A 21486-nucleotide genomic window follows, 5' to 3' on the forward strand; every position below is an offset into this window, starting at 1 on the left:
TTGATATATTATTAAAGGCACTACAAAATAGAAATCTCTGGAGTGCAGAACTTGCTAAAAAATAACCTTCATGCCACAAATATAGTGAAGATAACATAGGAAAAAAACACCCTACAACTGTATATAAACCTGTGAAGAAGAATGGGCCCTGAAAAATAAGCCATTTTAGAAATATAAGAATATAGGCATATTAAAATATTTTTAAAAAGCCTAAAAAGTTAGTAAAAACTTCATGAGTATAAAAGATTTCAAACATGATGATATATTTGATATAAACTTCACTTCCAGGTTTTATCATCAGTTTACTCACATCAGGACATTTTCTTCTGTAGGTTCGTTCTTCATAAATAGTAAAATGTTCCTTCAAGGTTCCCCCATCCCATCCCACCCTCACCAATGGCCAGCAGTCTCAGTAGGTTTGATAGACATCATGGATTGGAACCTGGATTGTTGCAGCTGGAAATGCCTGAGGGATGTACCCAGCATATCCCCCATATGCTGCCGCAGCAGCTGCCGCAGCTGCATTTTTCTGTAGTGTGGCTATTGTCGCTGTAGCAGGAGCAGCAAATGGAACATAACTTGCACCGTAGATTCCTGCAGCTGGAATTCTCTGCACATTTGGAGCCATGGTGTACACAGGAGTTATAGGCCGGCCCTGGAAACAAGTGTTTTAAAATGGATTTTTGATAGGAACCAGACTTATGTATTCTTCATACTTGAACCCTGGTGACGCAGTAGTTAAATGCCTGTACTGCAGCCACTCACTCAAAACCATAAGGTTGCAAGTTCAATACCAGCGAAAGGGCTCAAGCTCGACTCAAGCTTGCATCTTTCCGAGGTCACTAAAATGAGTAGCCAGATTGTTGGGGGCAATTAGCTTACAGTTGTAAACTGCTTAGACATTGTTAGTTCAGTATGAAGCGGTATATAAATGAAGCTGTTTGTTATGTTATACTGAAATCGGGTGGACAACAGGGGCAGGTCTAGGGCCTAATTTCTGCTTCTACCCAGAGGCTGAACAGATTGACAAAACACAAATACCTTCTACTTCTCTGAAAAGTCCAGAGGTACACTGAGTGGGCATTTTAAAATATTACATAATGCAGGGGGGAAGCCCTCCAGCCAATTTAAAAGGTGAATTGGTGCACCTAGTTGCTTCCAAAAGAGTGTGTGTGTGTGTATCAGGGATGTAGCCAGGATTTTGGGAAGGGGGGGGGTTGGGTGTCATAACACAATGGCACGCATACGCCACATGTGTGCGCACCATTCATTGTATTCCAGCGCAGCTTCAGTGTAAGGTTTGGTTGATATTATTTTTAACATAAATTAACGGAAGGGGAGGGGGGGGTCTGGACTCCACAGACCCCCCTCTTGGCTACATCACTCTATATACAGTGCTACCTCGGGTTATGAAATTAATTCATTCCGCGGCGCCGTTCGTAACCCGATACATTTCGCAATCCGAAAAGGCTTTCCGTTAGCGCTGGAAGCCTATAGCATTTGAATTTCGCGCCGAAATTATTTTCGTAACCCGAAAAATCTTTCGTTACCCGGAACAGTTTTTTCCAATCTAACTTTTTCGTACCCCGGAAATTTCGTAACGCGATCAATTCGTATCCCGGGGTACCACTGTATGCTCCTTTGGAAGCATCAGCATCAGTTCACCAACAGCTGCTTTGAAAATGTGACCAAAGGGCAAATTATATATAAAATTTGCCTCTTTGGTAATATTTTCAAAGCAGCTTTTGGTACTTGGAATAAGATGGAATCTCTCTATGTCAAGGAAAATGATCTGCTAAATTTAGTACAGGGTTGGGGAATGTACAGCCCTAGGGCTTCATGTGGATCTCCAAGGCAGCATATCAAGCCCTTGATCCCTCTTGACTCTTTGGACTGCCCTTTTTCTGACAATATATCTGACAACATATTTTGACAATGAAGAGACTCCACCTTACTCCAAGCACCAACAGCAGGTTTGAAAATCTTTCTGCTTCTCAACCCATATGAGTTTTAACACAGGTTGAAACATCACAGGACTTGACACTATGTGGTTTAATCCTTTGTAGTAAGAGACACTTTAGAATTGTGGACATGAATTTTGGAATAAAGCCAATGGGAAGAGTATGGCAGGGGAATAAAGTCAATGGGAAGCATATGGCTCTTACTGAAACCCGACAAGTTAGCTAATCTTTAAGTAGCTTGGAGACAACTATCAGCAAAAGTGTCCTGTTTTTCATTTTGCTTTGGTAAAATTGTAAACAAAAAAATAAATAAATGCCACTTTCAATGGGAGCACAACATGAAGCCAGTCGTTCTGTCTATCCTGGACAGACATAGTGGAAATCACTTTAAAAAAAGTTACCTGAAAGGGAGGAGGGGTTGAAACTGCAGGTATTACAGCCGCTGCTGCTGCAGCTGCTGCAGCAGCACTAGCAGGATCCTGCTGGACAGCAATAGGGCTGATGATATGCTCCACTGCATGGATCTTCCCATCTTCTATCATCTTTGCTGTTGGTGCAGCTTGAAACATGGAATATTGAGTACCAATAGTTGGAATTGCCACTGGAAAAGACCAGAACAAGATATCATCAAGGCAGACTTGAAAAAACCCTGTTGTTCATTATACTACAAATAATGTTTCTCCCAGTCCATAACCCAGCATAGAGCAGAGGAAAGTAGCTTTCTTTTTGGACTGAACTCCCAGAATCTCAGTATGGCCACACACATGGCCATCTTTCTAAGCTCTAGGTTAAGAGGAATTATTCCACTTTAACTTGAGATCACCAATCCATGGGGTTCATGTTCATTTTGATGTCTCTGTTGCGAACCACACATACCAATGTCAACTTTTCACAGTCTGATGCCCTCCATGATTGCTGCCATGGTAACTGAGGTTGGTGGGTGTTGTAGTTTAATATCTAGACAGCATCGGGCAGAATATGCTGGTCTATGTGATATCTAAATAGCTGAGGATGGTGGGAGTTAAGGTACAACATATCTGGAGAATTTTAGGTTGTGTAATAGTGGTGGTGAACAGAAATAAAGTTTTTTTACTTGCTTGATAGTGAAAATCCACCCACCAGGCAGGAATTCACAGAGGTTCCCTTCAATAAGTTTCTGTCCAAGATATAAATACTTCTCACATGGCACCACGAAGGAGGGGATATCTTTCCAAAACTACATGCACTTTACCAATTCAGGAGAACAAGCTCCTCTCTGCCTCCCATTTGTGGCAGGCTTGTAAGAAGGGGAAAAGATACTGGTCTGATTTTATAATGTTATCAGAAATGTTTTTGTTGGGTATTGTGGATAAAGAATTGAAGAGAAAATATTGTTTGCTTCTTTGATATATGACAACAGCAGCAAGAGACTTGTAAAAGGATTGAAGCATTGATGATGGATTGTTAAGGTTGCTGAGTTAGCCCAAATGGCCAAATTAACATGATGTCTAAAGGATAAGCTCAAGTGAAGACTTTTGGAAAGACTGAAAATTCTTATGGTTTTTTAAATAGTTTTTATTAGCAATAAGAAATCAACCAATGTAATAATGTGGTTATGGTTTTTAATAAGTTTATTAGAATTATCAAGTTGGATCTGTACTGGCAGAATAATATTTTTCCCTTTTTATTTTTCTTTCTCATTACAGTCAGGATTGGGGTTGGGTGGGGGGTCAGAGCCCTATTGGGTGTTAGTTATTTGTCTTTTTTCCACTTCTTCTTTTTTTAAAAAAAATTCCTGTCTTTCTGCATTTTTATATATTTGGAATGTATACTGCTTTGATTGTAAATTAATTGTTCATGTTAAAATAAATAAAAATTAGAAAAAAAGAAAATGAAAAGCAAGAAGTATTAATGCAGCTAGTTCTTCACATATCTTTAGAAATAACACATGGAATCTTTCGACTTGCCAAAAACAAATAAAAGGGCATATTTCTTAACCTAACTCCTTTGGGGTTGTTAATCCAGGGAAAGTTGGTTTCAACTAGGCCTTTGAATAATGGCAAAACTGAAAAGTATAGTACAGCGAGCAGAAAGCTAACCAGCTGACACCATTAGCAGGGCCAGTGTGTATAGTCATTTGAGTACTGGACTATGTCTCTGGAGACTCGGGTTCAAATCCCTGCTCAGCCACGGAAAGCCACTGGATAACCTTGAGCAAGTCACACTCTCTCAACTTCAGAGAAAGGCAATGGTAAGCCTCCTCTGAACAAATGTTACAAATGTTTTCCCTCTCCACCATTGTGCCCCAGCATCTCCAGGGGATTTGGGGAACAATTTCCCCACATTTTTAGTCCCCTGGGCCATTTTCAAGAGAGGTCTTTTTTTAAAACTGGTAGTGACCCTGAAGTTGAAGCCATTTTCGGTTTTTAAAAAACAGCCCAAAACAATCTAGAGAAGGCCAAAAACACAATGAAACTGACCCCCATGCCTCCAGGTTGTGATTCTGTTCACTGGGTCAAATTTGATGGGAGTGTGGGGGCAGCCCTCCAAAGCAATGTTGAGGTCCAATATGGAGCCCTAACATCTGGCAGTTGCCCACCCCTGGCTTCAAGGCTGGAAAAATTACTTTATTAAACTACTGGGATATTCTGGGCATTGTAGTCCAACAAAGTAAATTTCCCAACCATTATCTTCTCTTTCTGAAGCAACCAAAAATATAATGAGGATGTATTTGCCATCACTACCATGCCAATGTTTCTCCCATTCCAACCATTATACCAACCTGTGCCAGGTTTAATGGCAACTGGGCCGACAGTAGACAGATCCAAATTAGGTACAAGCTCATATCCTTTTTCTTGCTGTTTCCCTTTCCCTTCGTGATATCTGCTATATATACCACGACCTGCAGAATATCCCCCAAAGTATGAACCTCTTGGGCCAGGGGCTCTGTTGCCTGCTGCACCTCGTCCTCTGCCTCTAACACTGCCTGCTTGGAAAGAAAAGCATAGAACTTAAAACAAACCCAAAACCAACTATGCACACACATAAGCAACAGTAGCAATCATTGAAAAACCAAGATAATACTTGAATTAAAGGGATAGAGGGAATTATGCACTTTATGGCTGCATTACAGGCTTGGTACATATTTTTAGCATCTACCATGTGTTCCTTGTTGAATATATGGCATGTGTCCAAAGAAGATTTTTTAATCCTGTTTTAGTTGCCCTAGACCAAAGGTGGACAACTTGTGGTTTTTCAGATGTTGTTGGAGTGTAACTCCTTCATCCCTCATGAACTGGATATATAGGCAAGTGCAGATGGGAGTTACTGTACTGTCCAACCACTTCTGGAGGGCCACATGTCATCCACCTAACTAAGTGGTTGGTTTTGCAGAGTGAACTAAGCAACTATTTGGAGAGGAGACAGATTCAGTGGGCAGGACATAACCTGGAGGGTTGGGGAAAATGCCAGAATAGAAAAATCTCAAACAGTAAGTGCTGTTTCTTGGAGCAACAATACTAAGATGATACAACTGTTAGTGAAATCACTGCAACGAACTTTATGGTGGGCTTATTTTAGAAAATCAACTGCTGTTGGAAGACTATCAGCCCCTCTCAGAAGGAGTTCCTGCCAAGTGTTCATCAGTTGGGTAGAGGTAAAAGGCCTCTCCAGAAACAGGAGAGAGGAAAAGGGGGCCTCTTTCAGATTACACATTTATGGCCATGTGATTCCATTTGAACTGTCATGGCTGTATCCTGGAATTTGTAGTTGTTCTGAGCCAAGTTAGACTTGGCTCAGAAGTCTAAATACCCTTTCCTAGAATGAAGATCATAGTGATATAAATGTGTACAGTGAAAGGCCAAGCAGGCTCACACACCAGTTGTTGATGGCAAGCTGTTCAATTTTCACCAGCCCAGTCCCAGGTCTTGTTTTTCCTCAGTCATCATAATCGGTACTTTGAAATGAATTGTCAGAAACATATAGGCAGTCATCTTAACTTTTGTAATCTAGAAATTACATGCTTTTTCTGATATCTGCCATGATCATCAGTGTGGCTACAGCATTTAGGACAGATTAAACTGCAGTGAAGTTTCAAAGGCTGTCCTACAAAGTATCTTTTGTTTTGAATTTATTTGGACTGCAACTCCTATCAGCCCTAGCTAATATGCATAGTGGAGAGGGATAACTAGACCCACCTGGTATTGGAAGTTAAACAGGGCCAGCCCTGGTTACTTCTTGAATGGGAGACCAACCAAGGAATACCAATTGCTATAGGCAGTATTTCAGAGAAAGGAACCGGCAGAAACACCTCTGAGTATTCCTTGACTAAGAAAACCCTATGATTTTCAAGGGATAGCCATAAACTGACAGGCAACGAAGGCATACACACACACACACACACACACACACACACACACACACCTGGAAGGCCTTTCTTCAAGCCATCCTAAATATTCTCACATTCTTGTTTGAGACCTGATAGTTGTAGGGACTGCTGTGCTGTCCTGAGTTGATGAAGCACAAAGGTATCCCTGGGTAGGTAATAACTTATTTGCACAGAGGAATAGAATTAGTTTTATACACAGACTTTTTATTCTTATACATATGTAAGAGAGTTACTGCATGCCTAGAAAGGCAGTCTTTGTGGTAACCATTGAGATACAGATCAAAAGTGCTGAACACAAATCATCAGGTACTAACAAATGTAGTGCCTCAATGAATGATTTATGTAAATGATGATAAAAATGTTTACTTAACCCTGACACATCAACAGCTGAGTTGGGTTTACTGTATAGTCTATTAGGCAATAATTAGGTTTGCATTTCCTCACATTTAGGAGGTTACATTTTGCTTTCCTCATGCTGGATCTCATTTTTGCAATTAACTGAATGGATTACCATACCGCTAAAACCATCTCCCTAAAGTTCAGGACTGAGGTTGAAGTTTTACGTTGCCAAAAAAAGCAACAACCACACACAAGAGAATCACAGGCTTGAAAGAAACCAGTCCAACCCCTTGCATGATTCTATGAAGTTTTAGCAGGGAACAAAAAGTCTCTGGAAAAAATACCTGATCTAGAAGATGCCAAACAAAGCTGAGCATGCACGCTGGTCAGAGAATAGTGAGTGGTTCATGTGGAAAAATGGAAAATCAAGTGGGACAAGGAATGAAATGGAGTATCATGGTGGAAACCCTGGTTGATTTGAACTTTGAGCTGGAAAACTAAATCTTCCAATGATTGTTACAAGTCTCACTTACATTACTAACTTTATAGTTGTTGTGTGCCTTCAAGTTGTTTCTGATGTATAGCAACCATAAGGCAAACCTATCATGGGATTTTCTTAGCAAAGTTTGTTCAGAAGAGGTTTGCCATTGCCTTCCCCTGAGTCTGAAGGCATATGACTTGCCCAAAGTCACCTTGTGGGTTTCATGGCTGAGTGGGGAACACTCAAACCACTATGCCACATGGGCTCGCCCTTTATCTAATTGGTTTTCTTTTTAATATAGTCCCATAAAACACCACTAACAAACAAGAGAGGGATTTAGAATGCTTGAGAAAACCCTAAGGTTTGACAGAGTAGAATAAAAATCTTTGGAAACCAAAACCAAGCAGCAAACATAAAAACCAGAAAAGAAAACACAACACTTTAAAATATCTGAATGAAGAGGGAGCAAGCTCAGTCATGGAATGCTAAATGCTATTAGAAAGCTACAGGCACGAGGAGTACAGTCAACCCTCCATATCCACAGATTTTTTATCCATAAATTCACCTATCCATAGCTTGAAAATATTCCAAAAATACAGTATATAAATTCCAAATAGCAAAGTTTGATTTTGCTATTTTATATAAGGGACACCATTTTATTATACCATTGTATATAATGGGACTTGAACATCCACAGATTTTGGTATCCATGGGAGGTCCTGGAACCAAACCCTAGTGGATACCAAGGGCCCACTGTACTGAAAATCAGTGGTGAAACAGACATGGCTAGCTGACTGGCACACTGAGCAAGAGCACTCCATGCTGCAACCTTTTCTTGTAGGTCTCCCTTGTTTTAGTTTTTAATGCATTACACTTATTATAACAATGTGAGCAATATATAAGATCCTGAACCATTAATTTTTTAAAACAATGTTACATTTTTAAGACAATAAAAACATAATAAAATCAACTCTTCAATCATTTGCTGCATATTTCTAAGAACATCTGCTATTTATGTAGTAAAAACTTCCAAAGCAACAATTCTCTTGTTGGGTTGTTGCAGGAAAAAAAGAAAGATCTTCTTCCCTCAACTCTAAAAACAATGGCAATCCGAACGCAATCTTGGGGCTTCATGTTATTGCGTGATAGACTACCACATGCAATTTCGGGCAATGGGAAGTCAGTCCAAACGTAATCATGAGATTTCACGTTATTGCGTGAGAGGTGATCACACGCAATTTCGAGCAATGGCAAGCTATTTTCGGGCAATGGGAAGTCAGTTCAAACGCAATTCGCATTCACATAAATTCGCTGAACTAGTGAATTCACGTGAATGCGTTCTGGCCTCACTTTCTTTTCATTTGAAATTAAGAGAAATTCCTCCCATGTGATAAACTCCAAAGTGTTATAACTGTGAAAGAGACCATAGTCTCGTAGACTTGTAAAGCCCTTGAGAGCCCCTCCAGATGAAGAAAAGTTTCTGAAATTCCCAGTACAAAATTTCTATACAAACTGATTTTATTTTGGAGATATAGATAACATTTTCTCCATCCCAAAGTATTTCTTGGGAACTCCTGGCATTACCAAGGACTTTTTAATTCCTACTTCCCAGGTCAGTTTGAATTAACCCAGGATTTTCCAAAACGAAATGTCTCTCTGCTTGGCTATCTCTGTTTTACCAGAACTAGCTGTCAGTCCCAGTAAACACAGCTATTGAGAGAAAAGAGGAATGTTTGCATCAAAACAAAATGGTTCTGATGTTTTAATAAAGGAATATTGTTAACGCACTTTGACTGTAACTCTTGAATAATAATAAAGAAAGCTCAGAAGAAATCGGTTAAAACCAATTTCCGAAGTATTGTGTGTGACATGAAATCTGTGGGACAGAGGAGATGGAAAAACATAAGAGAGGGAGAGAGAGGAAACTGGGATATCTGATGAAAAAGTTTGGATGCAAAGTTGGAAATATGTAGATAAAACAAAACAAAAATAACTGGAAAATTCTCAGTACTTCCAGAGACTTTTTTTCCTCTTCTAAATGTGCCCTTAGGCTCCGGAAAGTCTCTGAGCAGGCCATTTTGTTTTGCTAGCTGCTGTAATAATTTCAATTTATTGTTTAGAAATTCATATATTTTTGCACACTTGAGGAATCCCCTGAGCACACACAACCTCTTATCTTAATGGTTGGATGGCTCTGGTTTTGTTTTTTTGAAACTGACAGGTGGAAATTTCCTATCAGAGGGGATGAAAATTATGATACAATATGTGAGGGAGCCTGTAATAGTTTGTCATTTTTTAAAAATTCACATTATAGGCTGCCTTAAGCAACACTGTTGGGAAGCATACTATATTTTAAGCATTTAAAAAATCTGTGATCTGTGAAAGATAAGTGAAGAGCAAGGCATATCACTAAATCACTTTAGATAAAGAGGCCCAAGGTGTCAAACAACCATGGCTATAACATTCCCACCTAAAAGTACCAAAAGTTGTATACCAACCTTTCACAAAATATTCTCTATTTGGACCAATCAAAGCATTGTATGGATATCCATAATATGCCAGGGTGTATGGATCACAAGAGTAAACATAATTTGGCTGCTGAGTTACTTCAGTCGTTGTTCCTCCTCCTTTCGCTGCTTTCTGATAACGAGTGTATTGCTCTTTGTCTACTGGCTTGGCTAAGGTCACTTCCAAGCAAGATCCTTCCAGCTCAATGCCGTTGAGATTATTCATGGCAAAAACTGCATCTTCCCGACTGGTGAAGTGTACAAAGGCATAATCTCGTATTTTTTTAACTCGTTCTACACAGCCAGGGTTAAACTGTCCAAATGCTTTTTTAATTGCCTCTTCTGTTGTTTCAATCATTAAATTCCTCACATATAGGATTTTTACCGTTTCCATGACATCTTCATCAACATCTATTTCTGGCTCAGCCCAGTCAACAGCAATCTGATGCCCCCAAAGTTGAATTCTTCCAGGCATCAGCTTCCTCCTTGCCATAGCAGCTGCTCTGTGGCTTTCATACTCCACAAAGGCAAATCCTCGGTTTTTCATCTTATCTGCCGCACTGGCATATACGATGACATCCAGCACACCTTCTGTCACCTTGGAGATCTCGTCAAGAATTTCTTCTCTCTTTTTCATCTTGGGGATTCCTCCAATGAAGAGCCTACAGTTATCCACACTGCAACACACCCCCAACAGTCTACCGGGACGGATTTCATAGTTGTTCAGTTCTTTGACAGCACGCTTGGCTTCATATTTTTGAGTATACATTACAAAGGCATAGCCACGGTTTTTTCCATCGAAGTCCATCATCAGGCGCATTTCATAGATCCTTCCTGCTGTCTCAAACACGGGGACCAACTCATCTTCATAGACATCACGAGGAATTTTACCTACAAAGACTTCGCATCCACGAGGAGGATGGTGCCCTTCCCAGCCTGGTGGTGGTCCACCATACTTACGCTGGCCATTCTCTTGAAGCAGATTATATCCAGTGCGCTCTACTAGTTGTATTAGTGCAGGTCCATTTGGAGCATTAGCCACTTCTTCAGGGATATGGACTTTATTTGCTTGCAGTTTGGAGGAATCATTACTCATCCTAGCGGTGGAATCTTCAGCAGTCATTATGGCCTAAACATTCAAAGTGTAGGGATACCTGGACAAAGAGATTAGAAAATGGGACATTTATTAGATAATCTTAACAATATAGAAGAAGAGGTACCTGCTGGTCCATTTTCTTGGATTGCTAAGCAGCAGATATGCAGAGCTACTTCATCAATTTAAGATTCAACTATAACCCAATGTTCACAGTATACTAAACTTCCCAAAATATCCTATTCTAGAATAATGCGGGTGGGTGGGTGGGGGAATGCTATTAGAGGATACTGGCCACATATCTTGAATTTATAGAACACTACAAACAGAAAGAATTAGTAAAAAAAGAATGCATGTTAGAAAATGTTGCTGTTGTTGTTCTGTGCTGGAAATGGGTGTAATTTCAGGCCTCCCCAAGAGTTTGCTCAGCAACAAACACTGACAAATTACTGCTATAGCATGAGCTTTATTGGTGGCAAATGATGCAGCAGATAGTACACAGCAGAGAAGCATTCCAGTCCTTTTGCCAATAGGTCTATCATCCCCTCACAGCCAATGGTAAAACTGGGCTCCTAAACAACAAATTCTACCCAGACCATCCCCATCCAGTGATCTAAGTACAGTTCCCCTTGCTACATGAACAGGGCTCTTTGGCTGGTCTGCACCTCTTACAGGGTGAGGCAGATGGAAAAAGGTTTCCTAAGGGTTATATAGTGCACAGGTAAACAAACAAACAAACAAACAAACAAACAAAAATTCAAACTGTGCAAGCATGATCCATCCTCCCCCTGCCCCCATATCTATGAGAACTATGTAAGTACAGTTAACAATATAGGAAAATTCACTCCCTAAGTCAGTTCCCAGACTTCAATTCTTATTGTAGCCTCACACTGCCAAACTAATGCAAAAAATATGTATTAAAAAGATTATTAATATAAACTGACTTTTTCACGCCACTGGACAGCTGTTAACATTTGCCACGATGCTAAGAATGGCTCCAAAACTCATTTGCCTAGGGGCAGAAGCCAAACTCATACTATACTTATCTGCCATCACTGTAAATGGCCTGAGATGCTTGTTATGTTAAGGAGCATCTCTCCCTTTAAATACGTGCCTGAACACTGTGATCTGCTGGAAGGGCCCCTTCCTTTGTGTTCCACCTTTAAAAAGGATATATTATGTGGATACATAGGAGTGGGATTTCTCTGCTCTGGAACTCCAGCTGAGGAATGCCTCTCCCTTGGAGGCCTGATTGGCAGTAACTAGAGGCCTAATGCGCACTATACAGTTAAAGTGCTATTATTCTACTATAATTGCCATGGTTCCAGTTCAGTTTATAGAAACCAACTGGACTGATGCTAGTAGAACCCTCCATTACAGTTTAGAGGAACAGTAGGTCTGGAGGTCAAAGGCACTCCAATGAGCTCAGACCTGTAACAAAGGGTATTGACTAGAGGAGGAGAGGAATGCTCTATCCATCTGCTACAAGAGGCAACTACATCCACACTAGATGCAGTATTTTAGAGAAAGGAGTGACTCTTTCAGCAACAAGCCAAAAGTATCAAAATACGGTTGGGGAGGGGGGGTTGCCTGTGCAGTGTTGGATAAAATAATGACAATACACACAAGCAACCCTTAACTAATTTTACAAAGCAACAGTCAAACTTTTTATATACCCATTATCTGTCTTCGCTGCTGTGGAAGAGTAACACATGATTCTGTTGTATGTTTACATTAGCATAGCTGCACTGCTGTCCATTGGATTACTACAGTGTAATCGAATCAGGGCACTGGAAAGGACCATTTTCCTCTTGTGCATACCTCCACCCAAAGGAAAGGCTGTGCACCCATGTGCAGATCTATCACTGTTTACAGCTAGCAGGGAGCAAATATCTTAACACATATTGCATAATTAAGTTAAATTTGAAACCAACCAACCTCCATATGAGAAAGTAAAACTTGGAAAAGCTACTTATTTGGACTACAGTGGGATCTTGTTATCCGCTGGGGTTTGATTCCAGGATCCCCCATGAATAACAATATCCATGGATGCTCAAGTCCCATTAAATACAATGGCAGAGCAAAATGGTGACCCTTTTATAAAATGGAAAATCAAGGTTTGCTATCAGGAATTGATACTTTTAAAAAATATTTTCAAGCTGTGGATGCTTGAATCCGTGGATTAAAAAATCCATGTTTAAGGAGGGCTGACTGTATAACATTTAGCACTCCAACACCCCAAAAGTAACTTTGTAAGGTATGAAGGAAGTACATCTTGTCCCCACCTTCATCTTAAATTTACCCATTCACAGTTTATTTGTAGATGAGAGCAATGATATAGATACAATAGTGAAAATGTGTGTATGTGTGTGTGTGTGTGTGTGTGTGTGTGTATACAATTTTGAAATAAATTAAAATACTGTCCCATGTCTGAAAATAAGACTACCAGAAAAAATGATTTCAGAGTGTGGGAGAAGAAAAGGGATTAAAGGTCTAATACGTCAACACTGAAATATTACAATGCCCTGGGACAAATCTTATTAGACTGCCATTTTCTCAAGGTCATTCTGATCAGTGTTAATTTTAATATTAAAACCTGAACTACATTTCACATAATCACACATTGTCATTTAACATTCATGAGCATCTTCCCCATAAGCTTCAGGTACACACCTTAAGAAAACAGCAACTTTCATCTGATCCTGTGGAATATCAGAGAAGCTGTTTTTACATCCCTGCTGCAGAGAGGTTTCTCAGTATGCCCAAAGTGTCAATAAAAAGCCTCTGTGAAAAAGGGGGTTATAAAATATTGACACAGTGGAGTATTTATTTATGACCTTCCCATTTTATATAGTAAAGATTGGTTCTCCACAGTAATTACGACACTGAACATCAGGTGAACCTTTTAGAAATACAGGTATAGTTTAAGGAGGAGAGGACAGAATGAAACAGAAATTTCTTAAAATCTTTCCTCTAAGAACAAAATTAGCTACAATTACTAATACACTGTGTCCCATTTAGTTCATAATCAAAATTTTCCCCACTTTACTAAATCTTCCAAATGTTAAGAGTTTAGGATGGAGCTGTTTAACTGGGCAAATACAAGCTCTTTTGAAGAGCCACATCTTAACCAAAAAACATGCAACAAATTTAATGCATAAATTAAAATAAACAATGCCCAACTTATTTGGTTGAAGATGGCATGTAATGTTGAAATATCCCATTTTCAGGGTTTCTGTTTCAATCTGGCTGTTAATTTGTTGTTCTTTTGGTGGGTTTTTCACTATGTGGTAGTTGGAGATATTTGCATAGCATCACCAATCTACTGATGGATGACAATTAATTTTATCCCCTTGCTATATCAAGCATTAAAACAAAATGTTGATAAACTTAAAAGTGATGTTGACACAGTTTCCATTGATACAACTGAGTTGCAGGTTGAATGGTATGATTGAACTGTACGATTTGAAATGTCTGTCTCTCGACATCTACATTTTCTAGAAGGCAAACGCACTGTGTGAAGAGGCCCTGTCAGTAAAGTCTTTTAAATGAAACATACAAAAATTAATCAGTGAACAAAAACTATTAATCAGTGCCTTTGCAGATCAGGCATAAAAAAACTTTTATGACTGACATGGGAAAGAACAGCTTCTGGCCACCTGGCAGAGCATTTAGGCAGTCATTTCCCTTCTCCCCAACAATGTATGTTTCCTTTGTAACATAGAAAACAGACTGAAGGATTTGCAAGTACTCCACAAGCAATGGGCATTTAATGAAACTCCAGGTTATTGAAATGACCACCAGCCATTGAGTTGTGCAGTAGCACTCTTCAGACAAACTCCCTTTAATTTCAGAACTTGGAAAGATTACATTTTTGGACTCTATTTCTCAGAAACTTTCATCTAGCTGGTGGAGCAATTTTGGGGACTGAAGTCCCCCTGCTACAAAAAAACCCTTTCCTTTCCAAGCAATGTTATCCATATATCTACAAGTTGATCTACATTACAAACCAGTCCGGGAGCTCAGAGATTATAGATAGCATACATGTTAGTATTCCGTTCTGAATGTGATGCCTACAGACTTCACTGCAAAGGCTAATGTGATAATGGGATACAAGAAGTTTTCCAGTCACCTGGGTACTAGTAATGAAGAGGGGGGGAGGGGGGATACTCTTGAACACATCTCATATGTGAAATACCACTGTATGAAATGAAAGAGAGATACTACCATTTCAAAGGGGAAAATTAGTCAACAATATGACTCTGTATAATGCAGTTTCATATACTTAGGATAATTTTTTTATCCTGCTAGCCATAGGGTACAAATGTAAAAAGCTATATGTATCAAAATGTTCATTGATACACACATAAAACAGAGCTCTATTTCTCAATTTTCTTCTCTAGCTGGTGAAGTGGTGGATATTCTGATTTGGAGTTTAGCTGTGACAGTCAAATGAATAAGAAAGAACAAACAGATGTGTTGTTGGTGAGATGATAATAATAATAATAATAATAATAATAATAATAATAATTTGTTTTATTTATATACCGCTATTCCAAAGATCATAGCGGTGAACAGCAAGTAAGCTAATTAGAGATGATCTTCTGATGGAATGAATGGTGTTGAACCTGTTGTAGATGACTTTGTACCCCCTCATGGACACTGTTAAGGTGGTTCTCTACTCCAGAGCATTTGCTAGGTTGTAAATGACTGCGCACAAAATATCAGCCCCAGAACAGTAGACCATCTCTAAAAGTAGTTCTTTAGGCAAATGTTGTTTTATAATATATTTAACTTTTGATTGTTTAAGTGTAAAATAGCTATCCCACCTTGAATAATTTCTTTAAAGTTCAGATTAAAACCTGGAGTGGATTCACCACCCCATTGACACGGAAGACACCAGTCACCCCTGAAGATGTCTCAGTCTTTGGAGAGAAAGGTGCCCAAGAGATGTAGCAAATATTGGTCAGTATTCTATATCAGCTACTTATTTAATTACTGTATACTTAATTATACAGTTGGTGCCACCCTTACTCAGGTTAGTCTCTGAGATAGCACAAGGACAGGTGGGTGTTCACACACCCATCCCCACATCAACTCAGGACCAGGGGCTTCTTCTTACCTTTCTATCTGAAAAGCCCCCCAATTGCCCCATCTGGAAACGGGTCGCCTGGCTGCACCCATGTGGCCAGGCACCCCACTTCCACATCATGTTTTTAAGATTTCAAAATCGCGCATGCAAAAAGCAAGTTGGGGAAACATTCTAATGGATCACCTGCTGGAAAGGTAAGGAGCATGGGAGGGGGCTTAGAAATTCTACATAAAACCACAGCTATTTTTTACCCTGGAGTGAAAGCTCTTTATCCTGCGGTCAGAAAGGAGTGGGCCTGGTCAGAGGTGTTTTGGACTGCGTCATCTAAACTACATGACACAAGGCCAGGAGGAAGCCTGTAACCTCTCCTGGCCTGATCCTCTTTTCCTTGATGGAAACATCATTCACCCATACTCTGATTGCTGGCAGAATGGACCTCCTTCTCCTCATGCAGCTGATGTCCAGTAAAGTAGGCTAGGAGAGGGGAGTTACAATTGTGGCAGTAGTGTCACAATCATGATTGCATAATGATCATGCATAAAGAATAAACCTGAAATGCAATTTCACACTACACAATCACATGATTCAACTTTCATTGTCATGACAAATTCTGGAATTTAATTTAGCCCAAAGGCTAGTAAAACAACCCAGGTTATAGACTGGTACCTGGAACCTTTATAATACAGTCGCCCCCTCACCCATTTTTGCAGACTTGGAGTCCACATCCCTTGGAAATATGGAAGGGGCAAATGGAGGGCGACACAATGGTGTACGTGCCTGAGCCGCATGCATGGCAGTGCATACAGGAGCATGCCACCATTGGAATCAATAGGAACTTTTGCGGGGTTGGTTCCAGAATGGATCCCCCGCGAAAACAGAGGGGCCACTCTACATGGATATGATAAGATTCTCTGCAGAAAGCATTCTTTGAGGCAAGTGCCACCTCAAAAAGGCCCTTTTCAGTGTACGTCATTCTACTATCTCCTGCATGGGCGTCAATGTACAGAGTTATAGGCGAGGCTGTACATATGTTATGTACAGAATGTACATTATGTAATTCTGTACATAAAAAAGTGGGATGCAAAGAACCAATGTTTAAGGCACCTGATATTGAAAAGAAGCATTAAAAAAAAAAAAAAGAAATGTGCAACTCTCCCATTAACAGTATGGCTTTTGTACCTAAAAACAAAGACACATACTACAAAGAGATGATCTTGAAATAGCACTTGGGCCCAGACGCCCAGCAGAATTTGCTTTAAAAAATCATCTCAATGTGTCTGACATCGGCTAACAACTGGGCTTACACATTCTGGACCAGCTGAAGTTTCCAAATAATCTCCAAGGGGCAGCCCCATGTAAGGAGTATTACAGTGATCTAAACATCACAGCACTGATCAAGCTGTTGGACCTCCTTAAGGACAACTATCTTATATGATTATAGCCTTGGTTATTAGAATAACACTGTTATATCAAAAGAGTTCAAGAAAAAATTAAAATCTACTGTGCCTCTCGGTGTTCTCTTACTATGACACTTAATGGAATGTAAAAGAAATGTACAGAAGTTGATTAAAATGCGGGCCAGTCTTCTTGGGTAAAAAGCATGCAATTGTATTATTTTACAGTAAATTCATGCCATGTTTATCCATGGGCAATTCTTCCCCACATTGTTGCCTTATCATATTAGAACTTGAAAAGTTACAATGGCTGGAAGAAGAAAGCAAGTCCGCTATCCTGGTTTATTTCATTTTATTTTTAATTATATTAAACTTGTCTTGGTGAGTGCGTTATCATGGCACAGCTCACAGCACAACACATTTTGTTGTGGACCAGATGATAAGTTTGAGCAAAAGTTTCTGTATCAAGCGTGAATTGATTTATTCTTCAGCCCTAAATAATTCAATTAGATTTAGGAACTATTTATTTCAACTAAAATTCAGATGTAGTTAATTATATTATGTTAGCTCACATTTTCTCTCTTTGTTTCTCTCTCTGTCTCTCTCTAGCACACACACAGCCATCCCATCCCCCATTCACAATTTGGACTCTTTCATAAAATCCACCTTGCACCCATGACTAAGGTATCATTTAGTTATTCATTAAACTCAGGTGCCAGTGGCCAACTTGCACAGATCATGCTTTTAACTGTCTGACATTGCCTCTGTGCAGAAAGTGAGGTTGGGCAGACCAAGCAATCATCACTGCTGTGAAAATTTATCATATCTGAAGAACCAAGACACAAAGTGTGGCAATTTGTGCCTGATCTCTGATCTGTGAAATTTGTACGAACCTTTGAACCTCTGGCTGAAACCGAGAAATACAGTTACTAGCACCGCTGAGCAAAGTGCCAGATTAGATTACCTCTGCCCAGGGTTATTATACATTTTGTAAAAATGTTTAACCAGCACAGGAGGCCTTTTAAGGGGGCACATGTCTTATGGAGGGGGTTAGTAAAATTACCACTCAGTTCAAAGTTTAGTTTTAGTTGAAAATTCATCTGTTATTTTTGAAGTTAACATGCCATCAGCTCTCTGAAAGAAACAGGAGACACAAACTTTCCAACCCTCCCAATGTTGCTATGATCATACCTTCAAAGATCTGACAGTAAGATCTGTAAAAATAGTACAGATTTATACTGGGTTGGAGATCAGGAAGTGAAGTAGTTAGTTGCATTATGCATGTTACCGACCATTTCAAAACAACTACTGCATATTTCAATTTAAGTTCAGTTTATCTTGGTTCCAGAAATGTGGTTATTTCTCTCTACAGTAGAACTGTAATTCACCATTTACATGCTCTTTTTGTAGATTTAAATGCTGGTGTTATAAATTCAAAGCCGTATATGACTGACATGGCAAATAAAGCAGCCATTTTGTAGATCGAATTTGAACATGGAATGGAGCTAAGCAATCTATGCACCTGATACACATCCTTGTAACTTGCAAGGATGGAGGACTACAGTTCAGGACAATGCTGCATATCTCAGGATATATTTTCAACCATTTCTGTTACATACACTGGCAATATATAATACATGCATTGAGACTGAATTTGCAAAAATTTAAGAAAAAGTTTGTTCAACTGACTTTACCCCACACAGCTGCTTTTGATATGTCTCCAATGCATTTTTTTTTCTGATGTGAAACTATTATATTCCCACCATCTTAAAACCCACTTTAAAATATGCAGCATGGTGAAAATACTGCATCAAATGATGCACAAACTGCTCCCTTCACACTTTACACCAAGCATAAAATAAACATCGTAAAAGCAGAATAATACAGCATTCTACTTAAATTATTTTTAACACAACTACACCCCAACGGAATAGTCATTAGTCACCTTCATTTAACAAAGAAAGCCCCAAATCTCTAACTTCATTGTTTCAAGTCCCAATGCCAAATTTATCACATCTGCCTGAAGAGTGATCTACTCACAAGGTCAAAAGAATCAGATCCAAGAAAAACACAAAGCTAAATTAATCATGTCTTGCTTGCTTGATTTAAAAGAATGGCAACTTGCTTTTTGCATGTGCGATTTTGAAATCTTAAAAACATGAATCCATTTCTTATCAAGTTTTAGGAAACCTGCATGCATTGCTAGAAATGAAATGAACTTTTAAAGACATTCCAACATTGTGGGTCAAGGCTTATATTTATAATTATTTCGTTTCTTCTTAACCGTGATGTAAGTAAGAAGCAGCTGTTTGTTTCCGAATGTAAAATCAAACACAATCCTGCATTGAAAGAGTAGATTTTCCTCTTACCTTCCTAGTCCTGCAATTGCAACAGGTTGCACCTTTGCTTGAATAACCTTTCCTCCTAGTCACGAGGTCTTTGTAACTCTGTTATACAGTACACATATCACTTTATTGGTCAATGAGCTTTGGCTATTTAAATTCCGTGGCAGCAATTTGCTAAGGGCACCTCGAAGGAGTCCATATGGGTGGGACTGAAACTAGGAAAGGAAATTTTCAAACTGCCCCTGCCCCAGTGCAGAAAAGTTTACCTCGGCAGTTTATAAAATTAATTGAAAAATCCCATCTGTAACTAATGGATTTTTATGAGGCCAGTTGACGCTTTAAGGGAAAGAATAGGAGACACACACTTTGACATTTTCCCCAGGGAGTAGGAATTTAAAACAGAAAAGGCTTAAAACTCAGTCTCTGAGATTGGGAGAAAGGGAGTCAACCAAATACAAACAACATCTTCCCAGCACAAGGCGTTGTGCAAATAGTTTGTGTGACTCAAAACAGATAAGATAAGTTGGAAGGGCAAATTTTGCTTGACAGTGGGACTTTTTTTTACTTTATTTTGAACTAAGTCTATTTTTATGCTAGTTTATCAGAATTCTTGACTGCTTATGATGGTACTTTGACTAGCCTAGCAGAAATTCAGTGTGAGCGACACAGCAAAAATAAAAATAAAAAGACAATTAATGCTCAAACACAGAGACAGGCACATATACAACATACACCTGAAAACCCCAATCTCAAATTCCATATGCTCAAGTAGCATTTGCAGTTTCCCCAACAATTCAGCTATGAGGGAAATTTGATGATAGATAGGTACCGTACTAAAAAGAAAAGGGGAGGAATGAAACATGATTCATGACATAAATATGGTCTGTACATAACACTAGGCCCCAGAAGCAGTCAGGTTAAGTAAACACCACACCTTTTCAAGCAGTTGCAAGAGAAAACCAAACCAAAAGGCTTTTTGCTGGGTGAATTTGCCAGTTCAGCAAGCTAAAAACAGCAAGTGGCAGGCAGAAAAGTGTAGTTCCAGGATATGATAAATTATCAGAGTTTCTAAGTCCTCCTACACAAGGTTAAACACAAGCACAGTAGCATGACAATTTGATCTCCCACTAGTATGAGCAAGTTAACAATTCTTCCCAGCAAAAGAATAAATAAATCTGTAATTTTTGGACTCTACTTCACCCTGGTAACTCATTTTTCAGAAGTAAACTTGAAACACACAGGATTATTTCAAAGAAATAAAGCAAGTTGGCTTATTAGCCTTGAGTCAAAGAGTTTGAGTTGAGAAATCTCTATTTCAAAAGTCACTTCATCTACAAATTTGTTCCTTAAACTGGTAATTTTCTCCATTGATTCTGCTTCTATAATAGTGGAACGACACAGTCCTGTTTGATAAATCTAAAAATTACACTGTACATTAAGGAATACTTGAAATGCACATTAATAATACTTAGCATTAATCTTGCTGTGTTTGCTCCAAAAGGATGGTGAATAAAACATCTGTCACAATCAAAATAAACTGGACACAAGAGGACATAGATGTAATTCTAGGGACTTTTTATACATTAGTAATGAACGCACATTTAATGGCAGTCTGCCCCAGACTGGTTCCTTCAGATGGGCTGGACTACCACTCCTAAAATCCCCAGCAAAATTGGCTGTGATGGCTGAGGATAAAGGGAGAGTGTCATCTATTTTGAGGAAGGCTGCTTTATAGTATTTCTCAGTGATATACCCACAGCAAAGCATTTGCCATGAAAAGTGTGCATTATTCTTTACTGTTGTTCCAGTGCTCTCAGGAACCATGCGACTGGTCTTTGTAAAGGTTTTTTTTAGCCAGGCAGATCTTGGAGCTTTGTAACTCCAGAGCACACAAGTTCAGAGAAGATG

General features: G+C 39.2%; 1 protein-coding gene across 3 annotated transcripts in view; it reads right to left on the minus strand.

Moving 5' to 3' along the window:
• Positions 1-218: 218 nt before the first annotated feature.
• Positions 219-21486, minus strand: part of RBM47 (RNA binding motif protein 47) — a 94289-nt gene continuing 73021 nt past the window's right edge. Inside the window, exons 1-5 of one of the 3 annotated variants that reach the window (XM_089525141.1) lie at positions 13421-13502; positions 9646-10808; positions 4723-4929; positions 2363-2562; positions 219-655 (exon numbers count right to left, since the gene is read on the minus strand). In XM_089525141.1, coding sequence (XP_089381267.1) covers positions 410-655; positions 2363-2562; positions 4723-4929; positions 9646-10777 — 1785 coding nt within the window. In that variant the 5' untranslated portion in view covers positions 10778-10808; positions 13421-13502 and the 3' untranslated portion in view covers positions 219-409. Of the gene's footprint in view, positions 656-2362; positions 2563-4722; positions 4930-9645; positions 10809-13420; positions 13503-21486 lie in introns of those variants that run through there. The other 2 variants (XM_089525142.1, XM_089525140.1) reach the window with 2 other exon arrangements.

Source organism: Sceloporus occidentalis, unplaced genomic scaffold (genome assembly GCF_023333645.1).
Source record: "Sceloporus occidentalis isolate IW3139 unplaced genomic scaffold, rSceOcc1.0.p SCAF_5, whole genome shotgun sequence".
Classification (NCBI taxonomy): domain Eukaryota; kingdom Metazoa; phylum Chordata; class Lepidosauria; order Squamata; family Phrynosomatidae; genus Sceloporus; species Sceloporus occidentalis.